The 24391-nt window shown below is 31.1% G+C and overlaps 3 protein-coding genes and 1 non-coding gene across 14 annotated transcripts; all 4 read left to right on the top strand.

Moving 5' to 3' along the window:
• Positions 1-2375: 2375 nt before the first annotated feature.
• Positions 2376-2447, top strand: TRNAG-UCC (transfer RNA glycine (anticodon UCC)). Its single transcript has one exon. It is a non-coding gene; the product is annotated as a tRNA-Gly (tRNA).
• Positions 2448-2525: 78 nt separating this feature from the next.
• On the top strand, positions 2526-4718 carry LOC114183166 (uncharacterized). 2 transcript variants are annotated; one of them, XM_085673022.1, is made up of 7 exons: positions 2526-2819; positions 2954-3016; positions 3110-3196; positions 3420-3660; positions 3955-4028; positions 4194-4292; positions 4384-4718. In XM_085673022.1, the coding sequence occupies exons 1-7, from the start codon at positions 2616-2618 to the stop codon at positions 4393-4395; spliced, it is 780 nt and encodes a 259-aa protein (XP_085529148.1). In that variant the 5' UTR covers positions 2526-2615; the 3' UTR covers positions 4396-4718. The 2 variants fall into 2 exon arrangements, with proteins under 2 accessions (XP_085529148.1, XP_027925884.1); XM_028070083.2 differs by having other exon boundaries at positions 2531-2819; positions 4419-4718.
• A 1314-nt stretch (positions 4719-6032) lies between these two features.
• ORP3C (OSBP(oxysterol binding protein)-related protein 3C) lies at positions 6033-12185 on the top strand. 2 transcript variants are annotated; one of them, XM_028070642.2, is made up of 11 exons: positions 6033-6467; positions 7235-7402; positions 7649-7742; positions 8040-8156; positions 8246-8318; positions 8631-8749; positions 8964-9085; positions 9507-9683; positions 10502-10646; positions 11319-11497; positions 11842-12185. In XM_028070642.2, the coding sequence occupies exons 1-11, from the start codon at positions 6370-6372 to the stop codon at positions 12086-12088; spliced, it is 1539 nt and encodes a 512-aa protein (XP_027926443.1). In that variant the 5' UTR covers positions 6033-6369; the 3' UTR covers positions 12089-12185. The 2 variants fall into 2 exon arrangements, with proteins under 2 accessions (XP_027926443.1, XP_027926445.1); XM_028070644.2 differs by lacking the exon at positions 7235-7402 and having other exon boundaries at positions 6039-6467.
• A 5828-nt stretch (positions 12186-18013) lies between these two features.
• On the top strand, positions 18014-23886 carry LOC114185629 (telomere repeat-binding protein 5-like). Of its 9 annotated transcripts, none has more exons than XM_085673551.1 (10): positions 18015-18328; positions 19520-19695; positions 19795-20713; positions 20797-21039; positions 21132-21185; positions 21283-21362; positions 21548-21789; positions 22126-22452; positions 22665-22747; positions 23352-23886. In XM_085673551.1, the coding sequence occupies exons 2-10, from the start codon at positions 19615-19617 to the stop codon at positions 23525-23527; spliced, it is 2205 nt and encodes a 734-aa protein (XP_085529677.1). In that variant the 5' UTR covers positions 18015-18328; positions 19520-19614; the 3' UTR covers positions 23528-23886. The 9 variants fall into 9 exon arrangements, 8 of the variants coding, with proteins under 8 accessions (XP_085529677.1, XP_085529680.1, XP_085529678.1 ...); XM_085673554.1 differs by having other exon boundaries at positions 22665-22728; XM_085673552.1 differs by having other exon boundaries at positions 18015-18202.
• The last annotated feature ends 505 nt before the right edge of the window (positions 23887-24391 follow it).

Consider the following 24391-nt stretch of genomic DNA (forward strand, 5'->3'; position numbering starts at 1 on the left):
AAAATTAAGAATAAATTTGATTGAACAAGTATTTTAAAAAATCAATCTTTGAATAGAAATACTTTCTTTATAAATGCAAATGATTTATCAATTTTAAAAGAAGATATAAATTAAGAGAAATACTCAATTATTATTTTTTAGTAATGGTTTTTCCTTTTAGTATAATAATAATTTAAATATATATTAAAGTAGTAAAAGTAATTATTACTATTCTAACATAATAAATATTCAATTATACAAGTATAGATAATAATTAAACTAAATTGATCAATTTAAATTTTGATATTTTTAACATAATTTTATTTAAAAATTTATTCATTTAAAAATTATTTTATAAATATATTAATATTTAACTAAATCTTTTCAATTACATCAATTAAATATATTACAAACTTTTTTCACCTTCTTTAATAAAAACAAGATCACTTGCCACATGATCCATCGATACTAGCCAACCGAACATATCTCCTTTTTTGTTATCTCAAATTCACTCCTTAATCTAAATACAAATTTTTTAATTCTGTCTACAATCTAAATACAACCTTAATACAAAACACTCTACTTTCTTTCTTTTTTTAAAATAAATTAAAAATTAGAAAGACTAAAATGATAATTGAATCTATAAAAAATGGGTTAACAGTATATAGTTATTTTAATGTTACATCTTAACGTTTGTCGTAAGTATAATATTTGGTGTTTCTTACAAGAAACAAAAATGTTGGCACAATGCGACAAATGGGAAAGATTATATTAGGCGAGATGTTGACTCAAGTCGAAATGTTTTTTAGGAGAAGATTACGCAACAAAACATAAACCTTTGCATACTGTAATATATGTAATATATTAACGGTATAAAAATCAATTTTAAAAGGTGTTATGTATTAAATTTTATTTAATAAATGTAAAAATACATAAAAAACTAAAGTGAATTATAAACTTAAATATAAAAATCAAAACAGTAAATAAATATTAATTTGTTAAATTTATTGTGAGACTCTCAATTTATACATATTTCTAACATTACTCCTATATTTTAGTTTGAGTTTAATAAGAGGTTTTACAACATCGAAACCCTCCAATTATCTCTGAGTATTTAAATGTATTGTTCAAATGAATCTAATGGTATTTTTTGCAGACATAAAATAGGAACGGACCTAAAGAAAAAATGTAGATTTTTGATTGATTGAGCCATGAAGTTTTAGCGAAATTTAAAGTTAGTCCTTTATTAAAATTTTTAATCATTTTAGTCTTCCATCTTTAAAAATGTGTGAATTTAGTCATTTTAACTAAATTTTGTTAAGTTTATCTACCGTTTCAAGTGCATTTCATGATAGTATTTAACTTATTTTACTGTTTGCACATTTTTTGCTTCAATGTTAACTCAAATATTATCATAAAATGCGTTTAAAATGTCAAATAAACTTAATAAAATTTGATAAGAAGGACTAAATCCACGTATTTCTAAAAATAAAAGACTAAATTGGTATAAAATTTTGAAGAGGGACTAATTTCAAAATTGACTTGAAACTTGAGGGACAAAATCATATTTAACCCATTTTTAATTATGCAGGGAACACATATACTTTGTTACAGTTTATGTTGTTGTGGCAAACACTTATTATAGTTAGTTACGTTACGGAAAAAAAAGGTTGAAGAATGTTGAATGCACGCATCCTTTGGAGCATTCTAATTTCAAAAGCAATCCCTGCATTGTATTCCAAGCAATGGGTTGAGTTGCACTGCTCAATTAACATTCTCATTCTTTTCTTTCTCATTTGTTTTCTTTATATATTTTCGGCTATTATCACCATAATACCAAACCAGAAAAAAGGATTCAACACATTTTTTTTTCACTAATTGATGACCTATATCATTAATTATAATTTTTTAATATTCATTAATTATAATTATACCTAGTGATTAAAACAACAGTTTTAACACTCAAAGCTTCCATTTGAATTACATATGTTGAATTTTCGTTTATTTATTTAAAGGATTCAAAATTAAAATTTAACACAATTTACAAATATAACATTTAGATCATATTGGAAGGACGAGATAAAAGACTTTAAAAATAAAGTGAGGATGGAATGCAGCTCGACCAAAAATAAAGTGAGTACAAATCTCTTAGCTACGTCCAGGAAAGACACAAACCAATACGAACTTCAGTCGCCAATGTTGTTACCACTGAAATTTTGGACATACCAATAAATGTTTATGTATTCAATTTAACATTCGTATAATTTTTAAAAAAATTTCATTCGTATAAATATCTTTTTCATATATAAGTTTTTGAAACTTGAAATTTTGATTCTTATAAATATCTTTTTTATATAACTTACAAATTGTTAAAGTTTAGAACTATTAACATCAAAGCGTTTGTAGTCCAACGGTTAGGATAATTGCCTTCCAAGCAATAGACCCGGGTTCGACTCCCGGCAAACGCAGTAACTGTTTTTTTTTTCCTTACTTTTTATTTTTACCTGCATAGAACAGACAAAGAACAAAAGAGGACGAACGAGCAATCTCTTGAATTCGGATCTCTGTCTCTATATTTATGTGGCTTCTGTTTCATTTCCCATTTTCTATTTTAAACCGTCATGAAGTGAAGGGTGATGGGAGGCGCGTGTAGCAGCAACGCCTTCAGCGCGGCGCAGTTAACTATATTATCCACCCGCAGCCGCAGATTCAGAAGCAACCGTACCGTTTCTTTGTTCTCCGTTCGAGCCTCCGACGACCCTCCTCGTGGGCCATCCTGCATATACGTTGGCCCTCTCCACACCGCCGCCAAAGAAACCCTCGAAGCTCTTTACTCTCAGGTCACACGTCTTTTCAATTCACCATTTTTCAGTCTCAATTTCACTTTTCTTATCCATTAATATAATCACCACAGAAGAATCATTAACTATGCAACTATTCAAGGGCTAATGCGACGAACTTGGATTGTTTATAGGCGCGGGATGCGTATTACAGTGGAGAGCCTTTGATTCTCGATGACATGTTTGATAGAGTTGAGGTATCTGTCTATCTGTCTTTCTTGATTTCACCACTCAACATTTCGTTACACGCTTAAGTCTCTTAATTATATATTAGCTTGTCTTATGAACAGTTGAAGCTTAAGTGGTATGGTTCTAAGTCAGTTGTCAAGTACCCTCGATGCAGCATCCGGAGGCATTCCACATATGCTGATTCTGATGTAACTTTCTTCTTCAATTTCCTTATTTCAATGTGTTCTTAATGAAGTTAAGAATGTATTGAACAGTTACATTTGTGTGTGGTGTGATGTGTTCTTCTGTTGAATGTTTTGGATATAAGGACAATTTTTGTGTGGTTAAAATGTTGAGGTTCCCTTTCCTTCCTTTTTTGTTCTCTTGGTTTCTTCACTTGAATTATATTGAGTGACTGTGGATGTAGGGCAGGAAGATATTTCTATGGCTTTTGCATTAGCAAGCTTATGGTCCCTATTTCTTGCACTTGGCTGTTCAGCTTGTGTTTGGCCTATATTGTACACTGTTAACACAGCTTATCAAAAAGCATTCGACTCGGGAGGATTCTCATATGGTAGTCAAGCATCAGGAGTAGGGCTTCTTTTTGTGGTCAACGGCATTATCCTCACGGCACTCGGTTTGGTCATTGGCTACCCAGTTGCTTCAGCTTCAGGTAAAAATCATTTCCGAATTTGAACTCCAAACACTAGTTCAAATTAAATTTATCAGTCTGTGGTTCCTTGTGTACTTTTAGCATTTTCCCTAACTAGAATTAGACTTTCACTTTCAAAAACTTTGCTGATATTTAATGTAAACGTGAATTGCTACGATGAAACTCTAATTCTAATTAAAAGAAATGTTAAACACCCTGGGAAGGAACTGAGTGTAAATTTTACTCTTTTTTCTAACTATTACTTCAACATGGCTGCTTCTGTATTTACATGTTACTAATTGCTTATTTCCACAGTTAAGGTGCTTCAAGGCCTGTGGAGGGGTGATTTAGCGGCACTGAAGGGTTCATGTCCAAATTGTGGAGAAGAGGTCAGTAACTGAGTTATATACATAGGCTCCCACAGTGGCAATGTCATATAGGTGTCTTGTTTCTTGCTTGGCTGAATGGTCCTACTTGTCCAGCTAGAGAAGCACTGTTTGATGTTTATACTTCACTTAAATCATTCTCACGGTATTGAATTCATTTTGTTTAAGGTATTTGCATTTGTGAGAACGGACAAGGGTAATAACTCATCTCATAGAGCAGATTGTCATGTATGTGAATGCTTATTGGAATTTCGCACCAAAGCTGAGGTAATAAAGTAGATTCCTTTTACATCTTGCATAAGACAGTTTGTATAATTGAAGAAAAATAAAAACGTGTCAATGTAAACAAGAGTTGCAGGTGTTTGCATGACCAATGGTGTTATTATTTTGCAGCAATCGGATTTAAGATTAGGTAGACAGTGGGTTTATGGGCGTATTTACCTTGTTCGAAGATCCCGGCGCCAGAGAGAGCCGTAAATTTTCTTCCCATCAAGGGCTTATATGATTGTGAATATCAATTAGCTGTTAAGGAATGGATAAAACCACATTCTGTTCAGTTCTTCTTAGTCCAGAACAGTTTTGTTAGAACTCAGAAGCCATCTTGTAACACTCTCATGAAGGAAACACTTGACATGTACACCTAATTTCTTCGATTTGAGGGCGTGTTAATGTTAAAGATTTTTTTTCTTTCAATATGTTATAGACATTAAATGTAACTTTAGTTTTATTTATTGTTCTTACCAATGGAGACTTTCTGGACAAAGCTGTTGGGAAGGGGAAGATCCTTTACGCAGAGCTATGAGATGAGTTCTTCTGAGGGGATTGTTTGAATAACGAAAGAAGGTTTATCTTGAAAACATTTTTCAATGTGGAAGTCAATAAGAGAATTATAGAATAAAAATGTAATTTAAAATACGAGTATGAGTTGAAGGTGAACCTCACTCTATAGGCTCCTTAGAAAAACCATTCTGAATGATAACATAATTGCTTTTAATGGCTATCTTTTCAATTATGTATGACTAATGTAACATTAAGATAATTGAGCATATATATTTGATAAAATTTCACACTGATTTGGTTTATAAATAATTATCCAAATATTTCACATAAGGGTAATGCAATTAAAAATATATACTAGCAACTTTAATTATAAATGGAAAGATGTTAAATTTGAAAAAAAAAAGAAAAACTTAAACATTAGTAATATACCAAATAATTTATTATAGTTTAACAGAATTTGTTTTGAAGCTGCCTGTTTTCAAATTTTTTTGACATTATAAATGTACTTTATATTTTTCTATATTAATTAATTCGTTTTAATTAGATCTATTAATTTATAACCCAAAGGATTATTTAACCCATAAAAAAATGTTACAATAGAATATTAACGAGAATAAGTTATAATTAAACAAAAAATAATTATATCTTTTACCGTTTTAAGCATACGGAAATATATTAGTTAAAACGCTGTTAGTGCCTTCCTTTATTTCCACTAATATTGGGAAATCAATATATATTGATGCACGCCATACAACATGAAAACTGAGTGTATATATTAGAAAAGGTTGCTCATGTTATATATTATTATTACTATTATTATTATGAAAAAATCACTTATTTTTACTTGACAGGCTTTCAAATTTTTTTCTTAATTATTTTGGAGCAGAATACTGTTAATTATTTTCCACTTTTGTAATTAATAAAGAATAAACGCTAATTAAATTTGAAAAACTTTCTCAAGAGATTTTAATAGAAATATCGAACAATAAAATGTTTAATCTGATAAAAAGAGTGAGACAACAATATACCTCAATAATTTCAAAATGATTGTATACGAAAATATAATTTTTTAAGAAAATTAAGAATTATTTTAATTAATTAATTAGTTTTATTAAATTAGAAGGGAGTAAAGAAAGTCAAAGCTTGTTTTGGTTCCTTTAATAATAGCCGTTAAACATAATCTCTGTTTCACTTCCCTCCCTGCCATCCGCACGCGCCATAAAAGTAGCGTCAGAGTCACTGTTTCTACGTTCATTTGTTGATCCACTCCACAGTTTCTTCGGACTCTCTAAAACTCCAAAAAACTTTCACAAATCCAAACACCAAACACAACCGTCACCTACGCAATCGAAACCAAATTTTCCTGTTCCTTTCTCAATGTTTCAATCCATCCCTCATATCACTCTTCCATTTTCTCTTTCTTGCTCCCACTTCTTTGTTTCTTGATTCCAACTATTCTTATTTTCTTCTGTTTTCATTTCGAACAACAAAATTTGACAATTCGAATAGCCATCGTGGATTTCTTTCCCTTCTTTCTGATATTTTAAATTAGGTTTCAAACGAGATGGGTAGCCCTGAGAAGAATGACAACAAGGGCTTTTTCGCCACCATGACTTCCGGCTTCTCCATCTTCAGCAATGCTATGCACCGATCAGTAAACGGGTATTTTTTTTTTCTCAAACAAAGAATTTTCATTTTTGGATTGTCCTATTCCTATATTATTCATATCTATATAATCGTATTCGTATGTGTTGTGTCATCGTAATCTACACTTATGTGTGTTCTTATGTTGTAGTTTAAAGTGTCATTCACAAAGCCAAATGATTATTTGATATTTGTTGGATTATAGACTTAGATTTACCTCTGTTCTTTAAGTTGCATTGATACTGTGAGGCAAACAGGCAACTTGATATTATAGTGTTATCATCATCATTCAAATTAGGTTGTTCTCTCTATTTAAGCCTTTTCGTTCCTATATATATATTTTTTACTACATTGAGTCAGTATTTTACAAAAAATACTCAATGAGTTTTTATTTTTGTAAAAGAAACTCAAATTGGCCTGTTTGGAAGTGTCAGTGTCGAGATACGTGTGACAGGTGACCATCAGAGTTTGTGTCTATAAAAATAGTGAATCAAGACATCGTTATCCATAAAAATATGGTTCATTTTCTACTTGAAAAAATGTCACGCCTTAAAATCAAAAGGATCCCAAGATAAAAGATGATCGAAATTTTGACATGTGACAGATTTATATTTTGACACTCGATGCTCCCAAGTGAGTTAAAGCCAATTTAAATGGAAGGAGCTATAATGAATCCTTTTTAAATAATAGGATTCGAAAACAAATTATAATAACCAAAATGAATAAAAGGTCTAAATATATAACCCACATTACTAATTAAACTTTCAAATTTCTATAATGGCTAGAAGAGAGAATTGCCGTCCCATGTACTTGTTCGTAGTTCCTAGCTCTCATACCTGGACGTGGTACTGGAAAGACTTATCGAGTAGTGTTCCATCAAGGATCTGCAGTGCAGTGCAATTTTCAGCAGTTCTATATATCAATATATCAAGGATGGGAGCTACTAGTAATTTGTAAAGTAACCTTCTGTTTATCTAATTGGAATCTCTTTAATCACTGACATTATCTAGAAATGAAGAAAGCTTGTGGAAATTTTACCCCAAATGTTTTTGGTCGTTGGACTTCATATAATAATAACGCGCCCATCCATTTTAGTTTCATATTTTACATTTTTTACGGTGGAACTTGTCAGCTTCATCACTAAGAAATGTAGATATTCTGGGGAATGCAAGCTTACTCATGTTCTCCTTTGTTTATAGGTTGCTGGGGTATGAAGGGGTAGAAGTCATAAATCCGGAGGGTGGTAAAGAGGATGCAGAGGAGGAAGCCCAGAGAGGAAGATGGAAACCTGAGGTGCTTATTTTTGCATGTTTATTTCAGAAATGTTATTTTTTGGTTCAAACCTTTTTCGGCATTAGTTGTTTTGTACTTTCTGCTTAGACTTTGAAAATGCTCTTGGTTATCGTTCCTTTGTCTGCTTTAAATTATCTGCTCGTGTTGCCTTTTAGTTTTATTTATTGTTGATAATATGGATGCCATTCATTTTTTTGGTTTTACTTATTTCCTATTTCTCTTTTCGGCACACATCTAATGCCTACTACTATGCCGTGATCTTATTGCATTTTCCCTATGTTTGACTTTTGTATTCAGGAAAGAGACAGTTACTGGAAGATGATGCACAAATATATTGGCTCAGATGTGACATCAATGGTAACGCTACCTGTTATTATTTTTGAACCAATGACTATGCTTCAGAAAATGGCAGAGGTTTGCATACCAGTACTTCTTTTGGGTTTGTTAAATTGCACTATTTGTTTGTATTAGCACTTGACTGAACTTCGAATTGTTTGAACTAGTTGATGGAGTACTCCTACTTGTTAGATCAGGCAGATAAATGTGAGGACCCATACATGAGGATGGTGTATGCATGTGAGTTATTCGTTTCCCTCGTATATTCTCTGGTATTTTTTAATTGTTTTGATCAATTGAATTGTAATCTTAAAGGTAATGGAGGGTTTAGTTAAAATTAAGAATGAATAACATTCTATCTAGTTTCGAAAAGTGATCGAGGCTGTAGTGAATATTTTATTTATAGTAAAGGACTATGTGATTTAATTGACCCAAACAATTGGCCGCTAGAGCCTGTTGTGTTAGTTCTTGTTCTTCCAAGAGTGTCTGGGAGCCTTTTGCTTGTAGTTCCTGATTACTTCATTACTTTTATGACTCATCGAATCATTGCAGCGTCATGGGCTATATCGGTGTACTTTGCATACCAACGAACCTGGAAGCCTTTTAACCCTATCCTTGGAGAGACTTATGAGATGGTTAACCATGGTGGAGTTTCATTTCTTGCAGAACAGGTACCTTTTAAGTATGTGATTCATAAAAACTCTGTCTCCCCGCACCTTTAATATTTCCCTGGAAATTTATACCAGCATTTTCAAGAACTGTTGTGTTCTTCTCACTACTTTCTTTTGCATTGTTAGGTGAACACATCCATGAAATTTTTGTTTCCTCGTCTCTTTTATCTTATCCCTTATATTGGATATCTTGTTGCTGTATTTTTAATTTCAGGTGAGTCACCATCCCCCGATGAGTGCTGGTCATGCTGAGAATGAACATTTTACATATGATGTGACTTCAAAGTTAAAGACTAAGTTTTTGGGAAATTCTGTTGATGTTTACCCCGTTGGAAGGTGATCGATCAATACATTACACTTGTTTAGCATATCACATTGTTATATTCTTATTGTCCACTCGTAGTCTATATACTTCCAACTTCCTACTGCTCCATTCATACGCCACACTCTACTTTTCACATTGTTATGAGTATTTCTTAGCTGGGTGACAGACGTATAACAGTATTCTGGGCTCATTTAATTTGTTATGCTTTTTCAAATCTAACTTCAATTCTCTTGAAGAATCTGAAAAGAAGTTTATTTTTTTTTTAATGAAGAATCTTCATAATCTATTGCTACGAGAGGCAGTATGTATATAATAATTATACAACAAATTTTGTCTTTGCTTTACTTTTGTAGTTCCCTGCAGAATTGTCATTTTATTATCATTTGCTAGCAAGGAAATAATAAATATAGGTTTTGCAATTATTATTTGCAGAACACGTGTAACCCTCAAGAAGGATGGTGTAGTCATAGATTTGATTCCCCCTCCAACCAAGGTTAATAATTTGATATTTGGACGAACATGGATTGATTCACCTGGGGAGATGATAATGACGAACTTGACAACAGGGGACAAAGTTGTACTCTACTTTCAACCATGTGGATGGTTTGGGTATGTGACATCATATTATTGTATTGTTTTCCAATTAACACATCTTTTATTGGTTTGTACTAGTACTATATTGAATTTAGATTCAACTGGATGGCAACTATGCCGATATCATCAAAGTTGGACTTCAATGTATAATGCAACTAAAATGTCATGGGAGTATTGTTAAAAGTTGGATTAGTCCTAACTCAACCTTAAAAAATTGGGTTGTGAGGTGAGACCAACACCTACCATACAAACTTTAATAAAATCTTAAAAGGTGGTTTTAGGATTAATTCATCCCTACAAAATCGGCTTAAAAATAATTAGATTGCGTGGTAAGGTACCATAATTTGTCCATATCTTTAGTCGATGTGAAATCTCTTACATACCCACTCACGTCGAGGATTGGAAATTTCAAATATGATACTAAATATTTATGAGTGGTTTGTTAGCAATCCAATGGCTTTCGATATGTCCAATAAACCTTCCTAGGATACACTCTAATACAATCTTAGAAAGTAGTTTTAAGTCTACCTAAGCCTCTAAAACCAACTTTTAAGGTGAATTTTGAATCTACATAGTTATTATAATTCAGTCATATTTCTAGTTGATGTGGAATTTTCAAAAGGTGTAATGTCATTGAATTTTCTAGTTATCGGACTATTTAATCTGGTTCTCTAATTGCATTAAAATTTGCATCCTCTGTTAAAGTTGTGTTTTCATTTTAAGGAGAATTGAATGACTTAAATCCCTTCCATTTTATGTGTTCTATTTCTATTATCATTCCCCGTTCAGATATTGATTCTTTAAATAGCTTTTTGTTTCTTGATATCCTGCAGGGCTGGTCGCTATGAAGTAGATGGATATGTCTATAACTCGGCCGAGGAGCCTAAAATATTGATGACTGGGAAGTGGAATGAGTCAATGAGTTATCAACCTTGTGATTTGGAAGGAGAGCCTCTCCCGGACACAGAATTGAAAGAGGTGTTTTTTCTGTTTTGTTTGAAAAAAGTATACAAAATGATCAGGACCAGTTATATGCTAATGGGCTGTAGCTTTGTTTTTTACATTGGATTATGCTGTTTTCTTGGTCTGTCGGTTGGCATGATTGGTACAATACAATTGTACTAGTGGGGATGGCCGACCCTATTTCCAGTGGAAAACAATTATGATATAAGAATTCAAGGTGACCCTTCGGAATAGTTCCATCCATAAACACGCTACCTACCCAGCCAATTCTAGCCATCCCTCCCTCTGTTATCCATTTTCTTTGTGTCCATCATCATTCTTCCATTCAAAAGAGGAAAGGTTTTTCTCTTCTTTTCATTTCCTACCTAGTAGTATAGAAGCTGTGATTTTTGTGACAGAAATTCTTTCAAATTTCCAACTATCATTAGTTGATGATTCTATTCTAGCTTTTGTAGATCAAACACTCAATTTACAAATATGATTTTAAACTTCATTTGGATTAGACTCACATCAATTAGAGAATGATAGAAAAATAGGTTAGAACTGGTGCTATCAAGTATCAATTTAATATTCTACTTCAAAATAGGAAGTATTTTTAATTTAATATTCTTTTTTGCTGATACAACTTGTAAAGGCATAGTTATTTATAATTTTTATTAATAGTTTCTCTTGAATTTTTTTCTGCAGGTTTGGCATGTTGCAGATGTTCCAGCAAATGATCAATTCGACTATACATACTTTGCGCATAAAGTAAACAGCTTTGACACTGCTCCTAGAAAATTGTTGCCATCAGACTCCCGTTTACGACCGGATAGATTTGCACTTGAAATGGGTGATATATCCAAATCAGGGGCAGATAAAAGCAGGTTCTTGACCTTTACTTTCATTCTTCACATGTTTGAAAATATGTACTTAGTGTGTGCAGAATAAAAGCAAGCAATACAAGTATAAAATTAACAATTTTGCATGGTCAGTGTTATAGAAATTATTAAGTTCAACAATTTGGATCAACCGGACGAAACTACTAACTTTTTAGGAGGAGGAATAGCAAAGAAATCTGCTGCTTTCTGCGTTGATCTAATACTCTAATGCCCAGTGATTGCAAAGTGACGATACTTTGAAATTAGAAACATTGTTCTTACTGCCAATTTTGCCTATTGAGTTTTGTAGGCATAACTTCACTCTAAGATTGTATTGGTTTCTCTCACAGTTTGGAAGAGAGGCAACGCGCCGAAAAGAAAATCCGAGAAGCCAAAGAGCATAAATTTACACCAAGATGGTTTGATTTGACTGAAGAGGTCACATCAACTCCATGGGGTGATTTGGAGATATACCAATACAATGGTAAATACACTGAGCATCGTACTGCTATTGATAACTCAGACACTATTGATCATGTTGATAATAAAGATATTGAATTTAATCCATGGCAGTATGGTGATTTGTCCAAAGAATGAGTAGTTTCTATGTGTGTTTTTGGTTTTCTATGCCACGGTTAGATCATGTAACTTCATTTATTGATTTATAAGTGGAAGAATTTTGTTTATAGCTGCAGTTCATCATTCTGTCTCATCAATCCTTTTTTTTCTTACTCTGTTTTTCATCTTGAATTTTTTTATAATTTATTAAAACACTGCAATCTCTAATAATTGGTTCTGGGACTGATTTAAAATTGAAACTTTAAAATCAATAAATGATAATAATTTGTGTTTGTCCCGATTTTTCTTTTTTTTTTTCTTTACGAATAAAAGATTCATGTATCCAAAAATTTATATTTTTTTATTCGCATTTCCCCAGTCAAACTACTCTCCTCGATATTTTTCATGCTTCCTAAAATATAGTTTTATTCACAAGTAAAAATGTAACATATTATAATATATTAACAAATAAATTTTAGGTTAACTTAATGTAATAATATTACGATATTAGTTAAAAAGTGAAGTTTATACACATTTATATATTATAAATTAGTTTTTATCTTTAATTAATTTGAGATTTTCTAACACACTTTCATTATAACTTGTTAATAAATAAATAAAATAAGTAAAAATATTTGTCTGGATAAACTCTTCTTAACGACTTTAATACTATATTAAATAATGATTTAGGTTTAATTTAATCTAATAAAACAAGGATGAAAGTGTGAGGTGATATTTATATCGATTTAAGTTTTAGTTAATGTGAGATTTTTAATACGGTATATTAAATATATAAATAATATATTCTACATCTCCATTCTGATGTACATGTAAAAAAATATATATAAATCTTAACCAATAACATGTGGAAAGAAAGATATAACATCTTAGAAAGAACATATTTACCGTGTATCTTACAAAACTATCGTAGATAATAAAAAAAGGGTGGGAAAACATGAATTTTATTTTGTTACACTTGAGAAAATTATAAAGTTGACGGAATAAGAATCATGATGTTTTTCTCTCAACTTCTATTCTGAAAGAATAATGCTCTTTGTCTACAAACTTACATTAATGAGAAATATATTTGGATTTATAATTATGAATTCTACCATTTAAGCACAACCTTTTAACCCCAATCAAGATTTGCAGCTCAAATTTGTTAATATATTTATGATGATTACTATTAAGATGTTGTATATTTTAATCTTCAATAACTTCTTAGTGGTTTTATCTTTAAAAAATGTATAATAATATATATATTATGTATTGTAAAACAATTTCTTTAATATTTTCTCTTAATTTGAAACATTCACTCAATGAATATTTTTGCAAAAACTGAATGTAAAATATAAATTAATTTAATTTTAATTAATACAAGTCTTTACCTAAATTATTAATCTAATTTAACATATTATTTTATTTCATGTGAACCATTAGCCGTAGCTTATACGAGCTAAATTCATTAAACATATAAATTTATTAAGTAATTTTTCATCACGTGTGAAGTATGTTCTCACATTTATTATTGAATTTGTGAATAATTACATATGCTCAACTTTCTTTATAATTGTATAAAAAAGATTAGGTAATTTGAACAACTTTTTTTTTTTCGATTATTTGTTAAATTCTTACTCCTCCCACTTATATAATAAAAAATCGATTGATTATAAAACTTCGCGTAGTTTACAAGTCTTGAATTAAATAAAATTTAGTGAAGTTATTACCATAGCAAATATAATTTTTATTCAATACTATTATCTTTTGAGTATTCTCTTGGTTCTATCTGATTTTTTTTTTGTATGATTTTATTTTGTCTGCAATAAATGAGTAATATTGCATCGCTTTGATGGTTTGGTTTTGGAAATATTCAATTATGTTTAATGAAGTTCTTCAAAAAGTTAAAAAAAAGTCTTGACGATTGAGTTACACATCACATATATGTAGACGTGCATGAGTAGAATTAGGACTTTAGCAAAAAATAACATAAATATTTTTATTTAATATTTTATTAACAAAAAATATTATACAATTTTGATGTGAGAAAAGAATTTCTAATATTGTATATTATTATATATTTTTATAATATTTAAATATATTTGTTCTCTATTTTTGTTATTTTATTCAATTTGATCTTCATTCTCATTTTGTATTTAATTAAGTCCTCATTTTTGTCATTTTTTTTGTCAATTTAGTCATTTTTATTAACATGTTTAAATAGTTAACGTTTTTTAGCAGTATATGTCACGTGTCAGCTCCTGGATTTTTTTAATTTTTATATCTCATTGGATAACAAATAAAAGATTAATTAGTATATTTAAAAAAATTGTACAAAAAGTAATATGAGTTTTCTATTGATTTATTTATTATTTCCCACCTAGATTGAGATCGAATTTGACTTTTTTTTTTTCAAGCCAACCATCTAGTGCAAGCAATAAGAGTATATTTTTGTAATTTATAATCAAATTATTGTACATAACAGTTACATCCGATAGGATGATTAAAAAAATGAATAAATAGTCAATTTTAAAAATTTGTAATAAAGATAATACGCAGATCCTCGCTCGTCGTTTTTACGAATTGTAAGCAAATTCGTGGCACATAACTTTTGCGACTTGTTTTTTTCTTCAAGCCGGCCACCTAATGAAAAAAATAAGGATAGATTTCTGTAAGTTGTCATCAAATTCGTGGTACATAACATGTAAATCCCATAGGAATATTAAAAAGATATTAAATAGTAAATTTTAAAAATTTGTGCGAAAGATAATATGCAGATCCTCGTCGTTTTTGCGAATTGTAAGCAAATTCGTGGCACATATATTTTACAACCTGTTTTTTTCCGGCCACCTAGTGAAATAAATAAGGGTAGATTTTTGTAAGTTGTCATCAAATTCGTGGTACATAACATGTAAATCTCATAGGAATATTAAAAAGAGATTAAATAGTAAATTTTAAAAATTTGTACGAAAGATAATACGCAGCTCCTTGTCATTTTTGTGACTTGTAAGTAAATTCGTGGCACATAAATTTTGCGACCTGTTTTTTTCTTCAAGCGACCACCTAGTGCAAAAAATAAGGGTAGATTTTTGTAAGTTGTCATCAAATTCGTGGTACATAACATGTAAATCACATAGGATGATTAAAAAAAGATTAAATAGTAAATTTAAAAAATTTGTATGAAAGATAATATGCAGATCCTCATCGTTTTTGCGACTTGTAAGCAAATTCGTAGCACATAAATTTTGTGACCTGTTTTTTTCTTCAAGCCGACCACCTAGTGAAAAAAATAAGGGTAGATTTTTGTAAGTTGTCATCAAATTTGTGGTACATACATGTAAATCCTATAGGATGATTAAAAAAAGATTAAATAGTAAATTTTAAAAATTTGTAGGAAAGATAATACGCAAATCCTCATCATTTTTGCGACTTTTGAGCAAATTTGTGGCACATAAATTTTGCGGCTTGTTTTTTTCTTCAAGCCGGCCACCTAGTGAAAAAAATAAGGGTAGATTTTTGTAAGTTGTTATCAAATTTGGGGTACATAACATGTAAATCCCATAGGATGATTAAAAAAATATTATATAGTAAATTTAAAAAAATTGTACGAAAGATAATACGCAGCTACTTGTCGTTTTTGCGAATTCTAAGCAAATTCGTGGCACATAAATTTTGCGACCTGTTTTTTTTTCTTCATGTCGGCCACCCAGTTAATAAAATAAGGGTAGATTTTTGTAAGTTGTCATCAAATTCGTTGTACATAACATATAAATCCCATATGATGATTAAAAAAAGATTAAATAGTAAATTTTAAAAATTTGTACGAAAGAGAATACGCAGATCCTCGTCGTTTTTTCTTAGTGATTAAAAAAATTGTTTTTCCAAAAATCCAAAAAAAGTTAATCAAAAAAGAATAAATATATATATATATATATATATATATATATATTAAAAATTAAAAAAAATTAAAAAATTTTCTTTGTATTTTGTTTTAAAATAATAATAATAATAATATAGGTGTTTAAGTAATTTTTAGAAATAGGAGTCAAAAAATAAAAACTCAAAACAAAAATATAAATGTTAATTAAAAAATAAAAAATTAGATTTATGTTATTTTATTTAAGTTAAGTTAAAAATTAAAAAAAGGTTTTAACATAAAATTGTCATATGGTTTCTTATATTTTTATATTAAATAATAATAATAATAAGAGGAAAAAAAAAACTACCATTACAGTTTCTTGAACTTCCATTACAATTTTTTGTCAATTTGTGTTTTTATTTCAAAAGGCTACTTCACATTCAATAAGGGTGTCAACACTTTCCATTCACACGTCAAATTCTATCGATTTTCATCTTTCTAATTTTTTAAAGACTTAAATATACATTTAGTCTTTATTTTTGTTATTTTTATTTTATTTAGTCTTCATTTTAGTTTTGTGTTCAATTAAATTTATATTTTTGTCAAATTTTGGTTAATTTAGTCTTTTTTACTAACTTTGTTTAAATAGTTAATGTTTTTGAACAGTACATGCCACATGTCAGCTCTTGATTTTTTTTAATTTTTGTAATTTTTGTAATTCTTTTTTTATTTTTTTAGTTTCAAAAAAATATTCCACGTGTTAATTCACAATTGTGTCATGTGTCAGTCTGTGATTGTATTATTATGTTTTATTCAATTTAGTCTCAATATTCATTATTTTTGTTCAATGCAATCCATATATTCATTATTTTTGTTTAATTTAATCCAAAATTTTGTTAAAATGAAACAATTTTTTCTCTTTCAAGTTGAGACCAAATTTAATTTTTTATAAATATTATATATATATATATATATAATTTACTTTATTATTAGTTATTTTTGAAAATCAATTATAAATTATTATATTTAATTATAAATTGAATATAATTCTTATATTCAATTATTAAATAGAATATAATTATTTAAATATTATTAAAATATAATTATTAAATGTTTCAAAAATATATATTAACATTTGTAAATTGACATTTAAATCTAAAATATTTAATATTTTTATTTCATTTTAGATATTAAATTAAAATCTAAAATGTTTTATATTTAAATGTTAATTTTATAAATATTAGTTTACTTTTCTATAATATTTCTAATATTTGAAATATTTTTAAATTTCATTTTTAGAAGTATCAGTATTTTAGAATATAAATATTAGAAAAAAAAATTAACCAAAATTGGGATAAAAATGGACAAAAATAACATATATAAGAACTAAATTGAACAAAAATAATAAATATATAAACTAAATTGAACAAAAAATCAATGTAACCACATATTGACACGTGACACTAACATTGACACGTGACATAATTATGACTTGACACGTGAACAATTATTTTTAAAATTAAAAAAAAAAATATCGTAAGATGATACATGATATGTACTGTTAAAAAATTAACTATTTAAACACTAATGAAAAGATAAATTAACCTAAATTTAATTAAATTAAAGATCTAATTAAACATGATGACAAAATTAAATAAAATAACGAAAATAAGAATCAATTATATATTTTAATGTTTTTATAATTTGTAGGTGCATGCATTCTGACTTACCAGAATGCAAGTGCATGATGAAGACGTAAGGAAGTGACAAGACACACAAATAATGCCCCCAAATTAGACAGAAATGAAATTGAAATGCAAAGTAAGTGTAATTAATTAATAATTATAGGGTATAGCGGGAGTAGCAGTAGTGAGAGATTAAATGTGAGGAGCCGGCGTGTTTCACGATGGTTCAGACCAGAAGCGACCACATGATCGAAAGGGTGCCACGTGGCGGAATCTGGTTGTGCGTTGGCCCATCCAATTGCGTGGAACCGGTCTTTAGGTGCCTTATCATCGACCTACTATATCCTGTGCCCTTCCTTGCAATCACCGAGAGCTCCGGTCACACTGACGTACGGTCAATGCTATAAACTCTTGGGGTTTAAGCCATTGCTTTGGTGGTTTTCATAGGGTTTTACTTTTAGCCATTCACAACACATTATCATAATCTCTATCAGATTCACATTTTACATTTCACATTTCAGATTCACAATGAGAGAAAAGCACAAATCTCTAAATCCCCACCCTCTTAAACCAACATTTCCTGCCTAATTCAGACTCTCTTTTGTTTTCCCGGTAGGAATCGTTTCTACTCTGAATTCTCTCTCACAATTCCCCCTCTTGAAATTGAAAATATTTGCCCAAATTTACATTCTCTGGGAGTTAAAGGTTTCGTCTTTGAACCATAATCTTTGCCAAGAGGTGATGGTCATGTCGAGCTTTGATGGGTTTTGTTTCTCGAAAATATGCTAAGTTTTTTTTTTTACTTCTTAAATATCGGGCTTATCCTTGGGGTTTGACTTGTGGTTCTTGTGGTTCGGGAAGACAAAAATTGGAATATTGACCTATGATTTTATATGGGAACTGTTTCATGGTTTTAGGAGATGAATTCTCAGTTTCTAAGACCCTCTTTTACTTCAATTAATGAATTCGAGCTTGTGATGATTTGATCTCTGTGTTTCGGGCATCATGTGATGGGTTTTGGTTGTAAATTGGTTGTTTTCCGACTTCAATCTTCTTCCATGATTTTAGATCTCTATTGGTCTGAATTTAGTTTAGTCCTCTTCTGGTGAACATGACTGGAATCTAGCCTCGTCTTTGTATCCTTTTCTTCTTTTCTCATTTAACCTCTATCTGTCAATTATTTTTTCTACCTTTACTTTTTAATTTCACTTTTGGACTTTTGAGGAAACTGTTGCTTTATGGGATTTTTTTTGGCAAATTGTATCTTACACCCTGCTTCCTTATTGTGTCTTTATCTAAGTCTATTTTCAATGTTTACTTCTCTGTACAAAGGTTTTGGTTTTTAGTTTTAGGCACCAATTTTCCCATTTGGTAAAATGATTACGTACAAATATTGATATACATATATGTAATCAATAACCTTTATCCTCAAGGTACTTTGATCCAATGGAACTGAATTGGCTTCCCTAAGGTACCAGTTGGGATCGAGACTGTTGAAGTGAGCGTACAATTTGGTTTCATGCATCTGAACTAGAGAACATACAGTTGGAGTTTGATGGATAAAAATATTTAAAATGTGAAAGTTTGATTCTGCAAATGTTAAAAAACCACTTGATTTTCTTTTTGAATTGTTGTGTGTTTTTATTTAAAAAATATTAGCGTGATATTTGCTTTCAGTGTAGCAGCTTCTGAACTTAGTCCCCATTTTAAACATAAGACACTTATTTGAGCTAAACCCGTTCTCCATCTGGTTTAAGCTACTGCCCTTACTAGATAATTTAACGCCCTTGCATAATGTAGGGGAAGATAAGATCAGTTTCTGTATCAGACAATATGTTTTGGCATTCACCACTTTAGTAGCATAAACCTTGGTTTATTCTAGTTCACTATAATGCATCTGGGCTATAACTAATGAGTATTTATTGTCAGGTTTTATATTGAGAACGGTGGGATCAAGCAACGTGTATTGGACGTCTGATGTTTCGTGTTTGATCAATCCTTTATTGGCATGGTTCCTCTGAGATATGGTGTTGCAGAAGAGGTCATATTATAGCTTTAATGGACATCAGGTGCCAACCAAGCGCCGAGCTACTAGATCAGCTAGGGTAAAAAATGAGTTCTATTTCTGATTTGGAGCTAATTACTATTTTCTATTTAGTTTCAGAGTTTGAAACCAATCCATGTTTTATTTTAATATTTCTCAGAGGAACGCCACATTTCAAAGAAGGTTGGAAGAGAATCAAATGTGTGCATTTGACTTATTGGCCACCGTAGCTGACAATTTATTGCAAGAGAAACAGAATCCAACCACATGTAGCGATAGTTCATTGGAAAAAGATACGGATGGATTTGTAAAAGAGGAGTGCCAAGATGCAAATAAACCATTAAAAACTGAGCTTTCTGATGAAGCAAGTTGTGACAAAAGATGTCAGCATGAATTTGTCAAAGAAGGATGCCCAGATGCAAATAAACCATTAAAAGCTGAGCTTTCAGACGAAGGAAGTAGTGATAGAAAATGTTTCTCTAATATTTCTTCCCAAGTGTACAATCAAAATTGTTGTTTGAAGGAATTCGCAGTTCATGAAATTGAAGGCCATTCATGCATTGCTTCTATAGTAACAAGTTCTAGTTGCTCAGAGAAGTTTGTTACTGAAACACTGGTGGATGGGAAAGGCCAAAATGGAACTGAAAATATAGCTAGCAAAGTTGAATTAGCTTCTTCTGGAAGTCCAGAGAGTATTGGCTGCAAGTTAGATGGTGATGTAAGTAAAGTAAAAGATGTTAAGTTTGGGAAGACTCCCATGGATACTGGGACTGTGTTGTGCTGTTCTGAGGATCACATGGATGAAAAACCTCCAGCACTGGTAAGTTCTTGTTGCAATGCCAAGTTGTCTGAGTATGACGACAGCATGCCTCATAGCTCATTGTCCAAAGGTTGTGACAATGTACTAGTAGATAGTAGAGATGATGACGAAAACTTTTCTGGGTGTGCTCACCCTAGTACCAAAATAAAGTCCTGTAGACCAATTACTTGTATAGATGATAGAAAAATAAAGAAAAGATTGGCTTCAAAATATCTTAAAGTTGCTCAAGAATCCAAGCCTGATAAGTTATCTAATAGTGGTGAGTTTTTTTTTTTTTTTAATCATACGGAATTATAAGCTTTCTTGTTTCTTCACACATCACTATTCTTGCTTGTTCACTAGTCTGTTTTTCAATTGAAAACGTGTTAGTTTTGGATGGAAATTTGAAGCCAGTTTACAGCAATAGGAAGAACTACTACAAAAGCCAAAGATCTCAAATGAACATTCCTTTCAAAAAGAGGAAACTTTTTAAATGTAGCTCTGATACAAATTCTAACGGATATATCAGAAGTGGTGACGCTTATTTTTCACTCAAGAATGAAACGAATCAAAGTGTTTCATATTCATCTTCAGGGATGAGCAAAGGTTTTACTCTGAATGATTTCCTTCCATTAGAATTGAATTTATTTGGTCACTCGGGAAATCTTTACTAAATAAATTTCAAAACTTTGATGCAGATCATGGAACGTCATCCTTGGGACACTCTGCATTACGGTCTAGAGATTCTCATGGTATAGGAAGATTAAGAGAGTTATTCGTAATATACTCTTTGATTTGACTGATGTCTTCAAAGGGGTTCTTACATGAAGATGTATTTCTTTTAACCAGTGAAGCTTAGGATCAAATCATTTAGAGTGCCCGAGCTTTTTATAGAGATTCCAGAAACTGCAACCATTGGGTCCTTAAAGGTATGATAGAATTCTATTATGCCATACACACTATGATCTTTTTTTATATTTGGATAGTAATGATGTATGGTATCTGTTTCTGTATCCGTGTATTCTTGACATGCTGCATCATGTGGTATGATCATGTTTGCACCTTTCAAATAAGTTGGTCTGCAACTCATATTTATGACAATCTTGCTCTACAGAGGACAGTGATGGAGGCAGTGACTGCAGTACTTGGAGGTGGATTACGTGTGGGAGTGATTCTCCATGGAAAGAAGGTTAGAGATGACAGTAAAACTCTACTCCAGACTGGAATTTCTCATGATAACCACCTGGATGCTTTGGGATTCGCCTTGGAGCCTAATTTTTCACAGAATCTACCACCTGCATGTGCAACTAGTTCTCTTCGCGTTCCTAGTGCGGATATGCCTCAACCTTTTATGGGGTAATGATTAACTTGCAATTGAATGCATTAGTGCGTTGCTTGGGTTAATGCTTTGGCTTTCACTGCCTCTCCACACATTTCATCTTTTCTTGGAGATGTTTGTTTTCATGGAAATGTTGCTTGCAGATAATATTTTCGTCCCATAACTCTAGCAATAAGCCACTTTCCTTTCTCTTTCTCTCTCTCCTTGTTTCTTTATCAAAACTAATGACCCACTTCACTATATATGAATTATGTAAGTTGCAGAATATTTGCATCTAACATAATAATTTTCATACTTTCTTTCTTTTCCATAAATGTTCTATTTTTTATCTAAGGAAGATAATTGATATTCAGGTATCCTTCAAGTCCTGCTGTAATTCATCAAAGGATTCATGGCTTTTCTAACATGTTAGCTGAGCATCAAGCAACAGGTTTAGGTAACCTCGTCGAAAGTGATCATGATTCAGCTCCTTCTCCCATCAACACATCAGGTGAAAAAAAATTGTCAGATTCTAAAGAACTTATTACTGTTCCTGAAATGGGTATGGAGGCACTGGCTGTGCTACCTGGACATCAAAAGTCAAAGCGAACCGAGATTGCACAGCGCCGTATTCGTAGGCCTTTTTCTGTTGCTGAAGTGGAAGCATTGGTTCAAGCAGTTGAAAAACTTGGAACTGGAAGGTAAAATTACTTTGGTCTGTGTTTGGTCCAACTTAGTGATTGAGAGTGTAACCGTTACGATCAAGTCAGCTTTGTGCATAATTCAAAAAGTATGCAACACTTTAGCCTTTGTCTCTCACCGTGCTTTTGTCTTTAGCATTGGCAAATTTAGTTTTTTACATTTCCTTTTGACAATCCCTTTATATAGTTTCTTTTTGGTGGATGGAAATCAGGTGGCGTGATGTTAAGCTTCGTGCTTTTGATAATGCAAAGCATCGAACATATGTGGATTTGAAGGTAAAAGCATGTGTGAACCGTAAGTTTAGCACGTTTTTCTGGTACTGGATTTTATTCTTTCTCCAATGGATTGTTGACGAGAAACTTGAACACCTCAGGTTGTTAGGTGGCACGCTTTCTTCTTCATCATCCGTTAACTTCCATTAAAAACCATCTAATTTTCGTTTCTAGTCAAGTAATTCTTTGCATGTTAGTTAGGTAAACCATTTATTGCTTCATTTATGATCTTTTGCTTTGTTTCCAAACTTAATTGGCCAGACACGAAATAAAAAGGAATGTGATGTACTTCCCTCGTAAAATTTGATCTGTGTAAATTTGATTATCATACTTCTATCCATTTATGGAAAGACAGTGATGAGATTTAAATGAAAAGAACAAGATCACTTTCATCAGTATGATGCCCTCATTTAGCATAGAAAAAGGTGAAATAGATTAAAGTATAGGATTATCTAGACACCCTTTTGAGCATTTCATTATTACTCAAAGTAAGTTTGAATGATTCATTTATAGTTTGGAGTAAATAAACCAGAATATAATATGCATAAGAAAATGATATTATATTAAAGAACATGTTGGTAGCAATGTTTGAAAAGGTATTGGCATATGATTTAGGGATGGGATAGTGCAGGATAAATGGAAAACACTGGTGCACACTGCAAGAATATCCCCTCAGCAAAGGAGGGGAGAACCTGTTCCTCAGGAACTTTTGGATAGGGTTCTAACGGCCCACGCATATTGGTCCCAGCAGCAGACTAAGCAACAGCTCAAGCACCATTCAAAACCTTGCCTTCTCCTTTAAGGCATTGATGACAGCACCACCTGGCATTGTAGATCGGTTGTTAAAAGTATCTTCTGTCATTTGTATTTATTTATCAAAAATGTGTTTATCACTTTCTTTTTTAGTACTATGCCACACTTCATCTACCATGTAAACAATTTTAACAAGTGATTCCTGTAGAGAATTTGCTAACAGGTTGTCCACTCCAAAGTCCATGTTCGGTATGTAACTGGAGGAGCACGTGTTGATGATACAACTTTATCTGCAAATTCAATTATGGACCCACAGAAGCTAATAATGTTAATCACTGTAGTTAGAGCTTTATCCATGTGCTAATTGCTGTATAGTGCACTTACATAATAAAAGTTGACTTATGACTACTCTTCACATAATTTACTTTTAAACTGCACATGAAATGGAATAAAAGAGAAAACTACTTCTGCAAATTTATGGTTGACTACTTCTTTTCACCATTATATTAATCTAATTTCACCTGACTCTACATATTTGATATTAGGTTGTTATATCTTGTGTGTTTTTCTTCATTTTGAGAAACAAACCTGCACTTGCTTATTCAACAGTACAGTGCTTCTAAAAAGCTTCAAGACTTGTTCTAAATACGATTTGTTAGGGCATTTATATCCATTCTTATATTTAAAGAACATAAATATACTTGATATGGTTATCATCGTATGCAAAAAAGATATTCTTAAAAAGGCAAAGCTAAACTAATAAGAATATTCATGTCTAAATGTGAAGCTCGAAAAGAATCTCTCAGTCTGCACCAAAAGACGCACTTCGCAAAAAGAAGAATGTATGAAATCTCAGAAAAAGTTTGTGGTGTCAACATTATCTACTCTTTATTTTAACAATGAAGTGACACAA

This window comes from Vigna unguiculata, chromosome 5 (genome assembly GCF_037176805.1).
Source record: "Vigna unguiculata cultivar grain cowpea cultivar isolate G323 ecotype 2 chromosome 5, ASM3717680v1, whole genome shotgun sequence".
Classification (NCBI taxonomy): domain Eukaryota; kingdom Viridiplantae; phylum Streptophyta; class Magnoliopsida; order Fabales; family Fabaceae; genus Vigna; species Vigna unguiculata.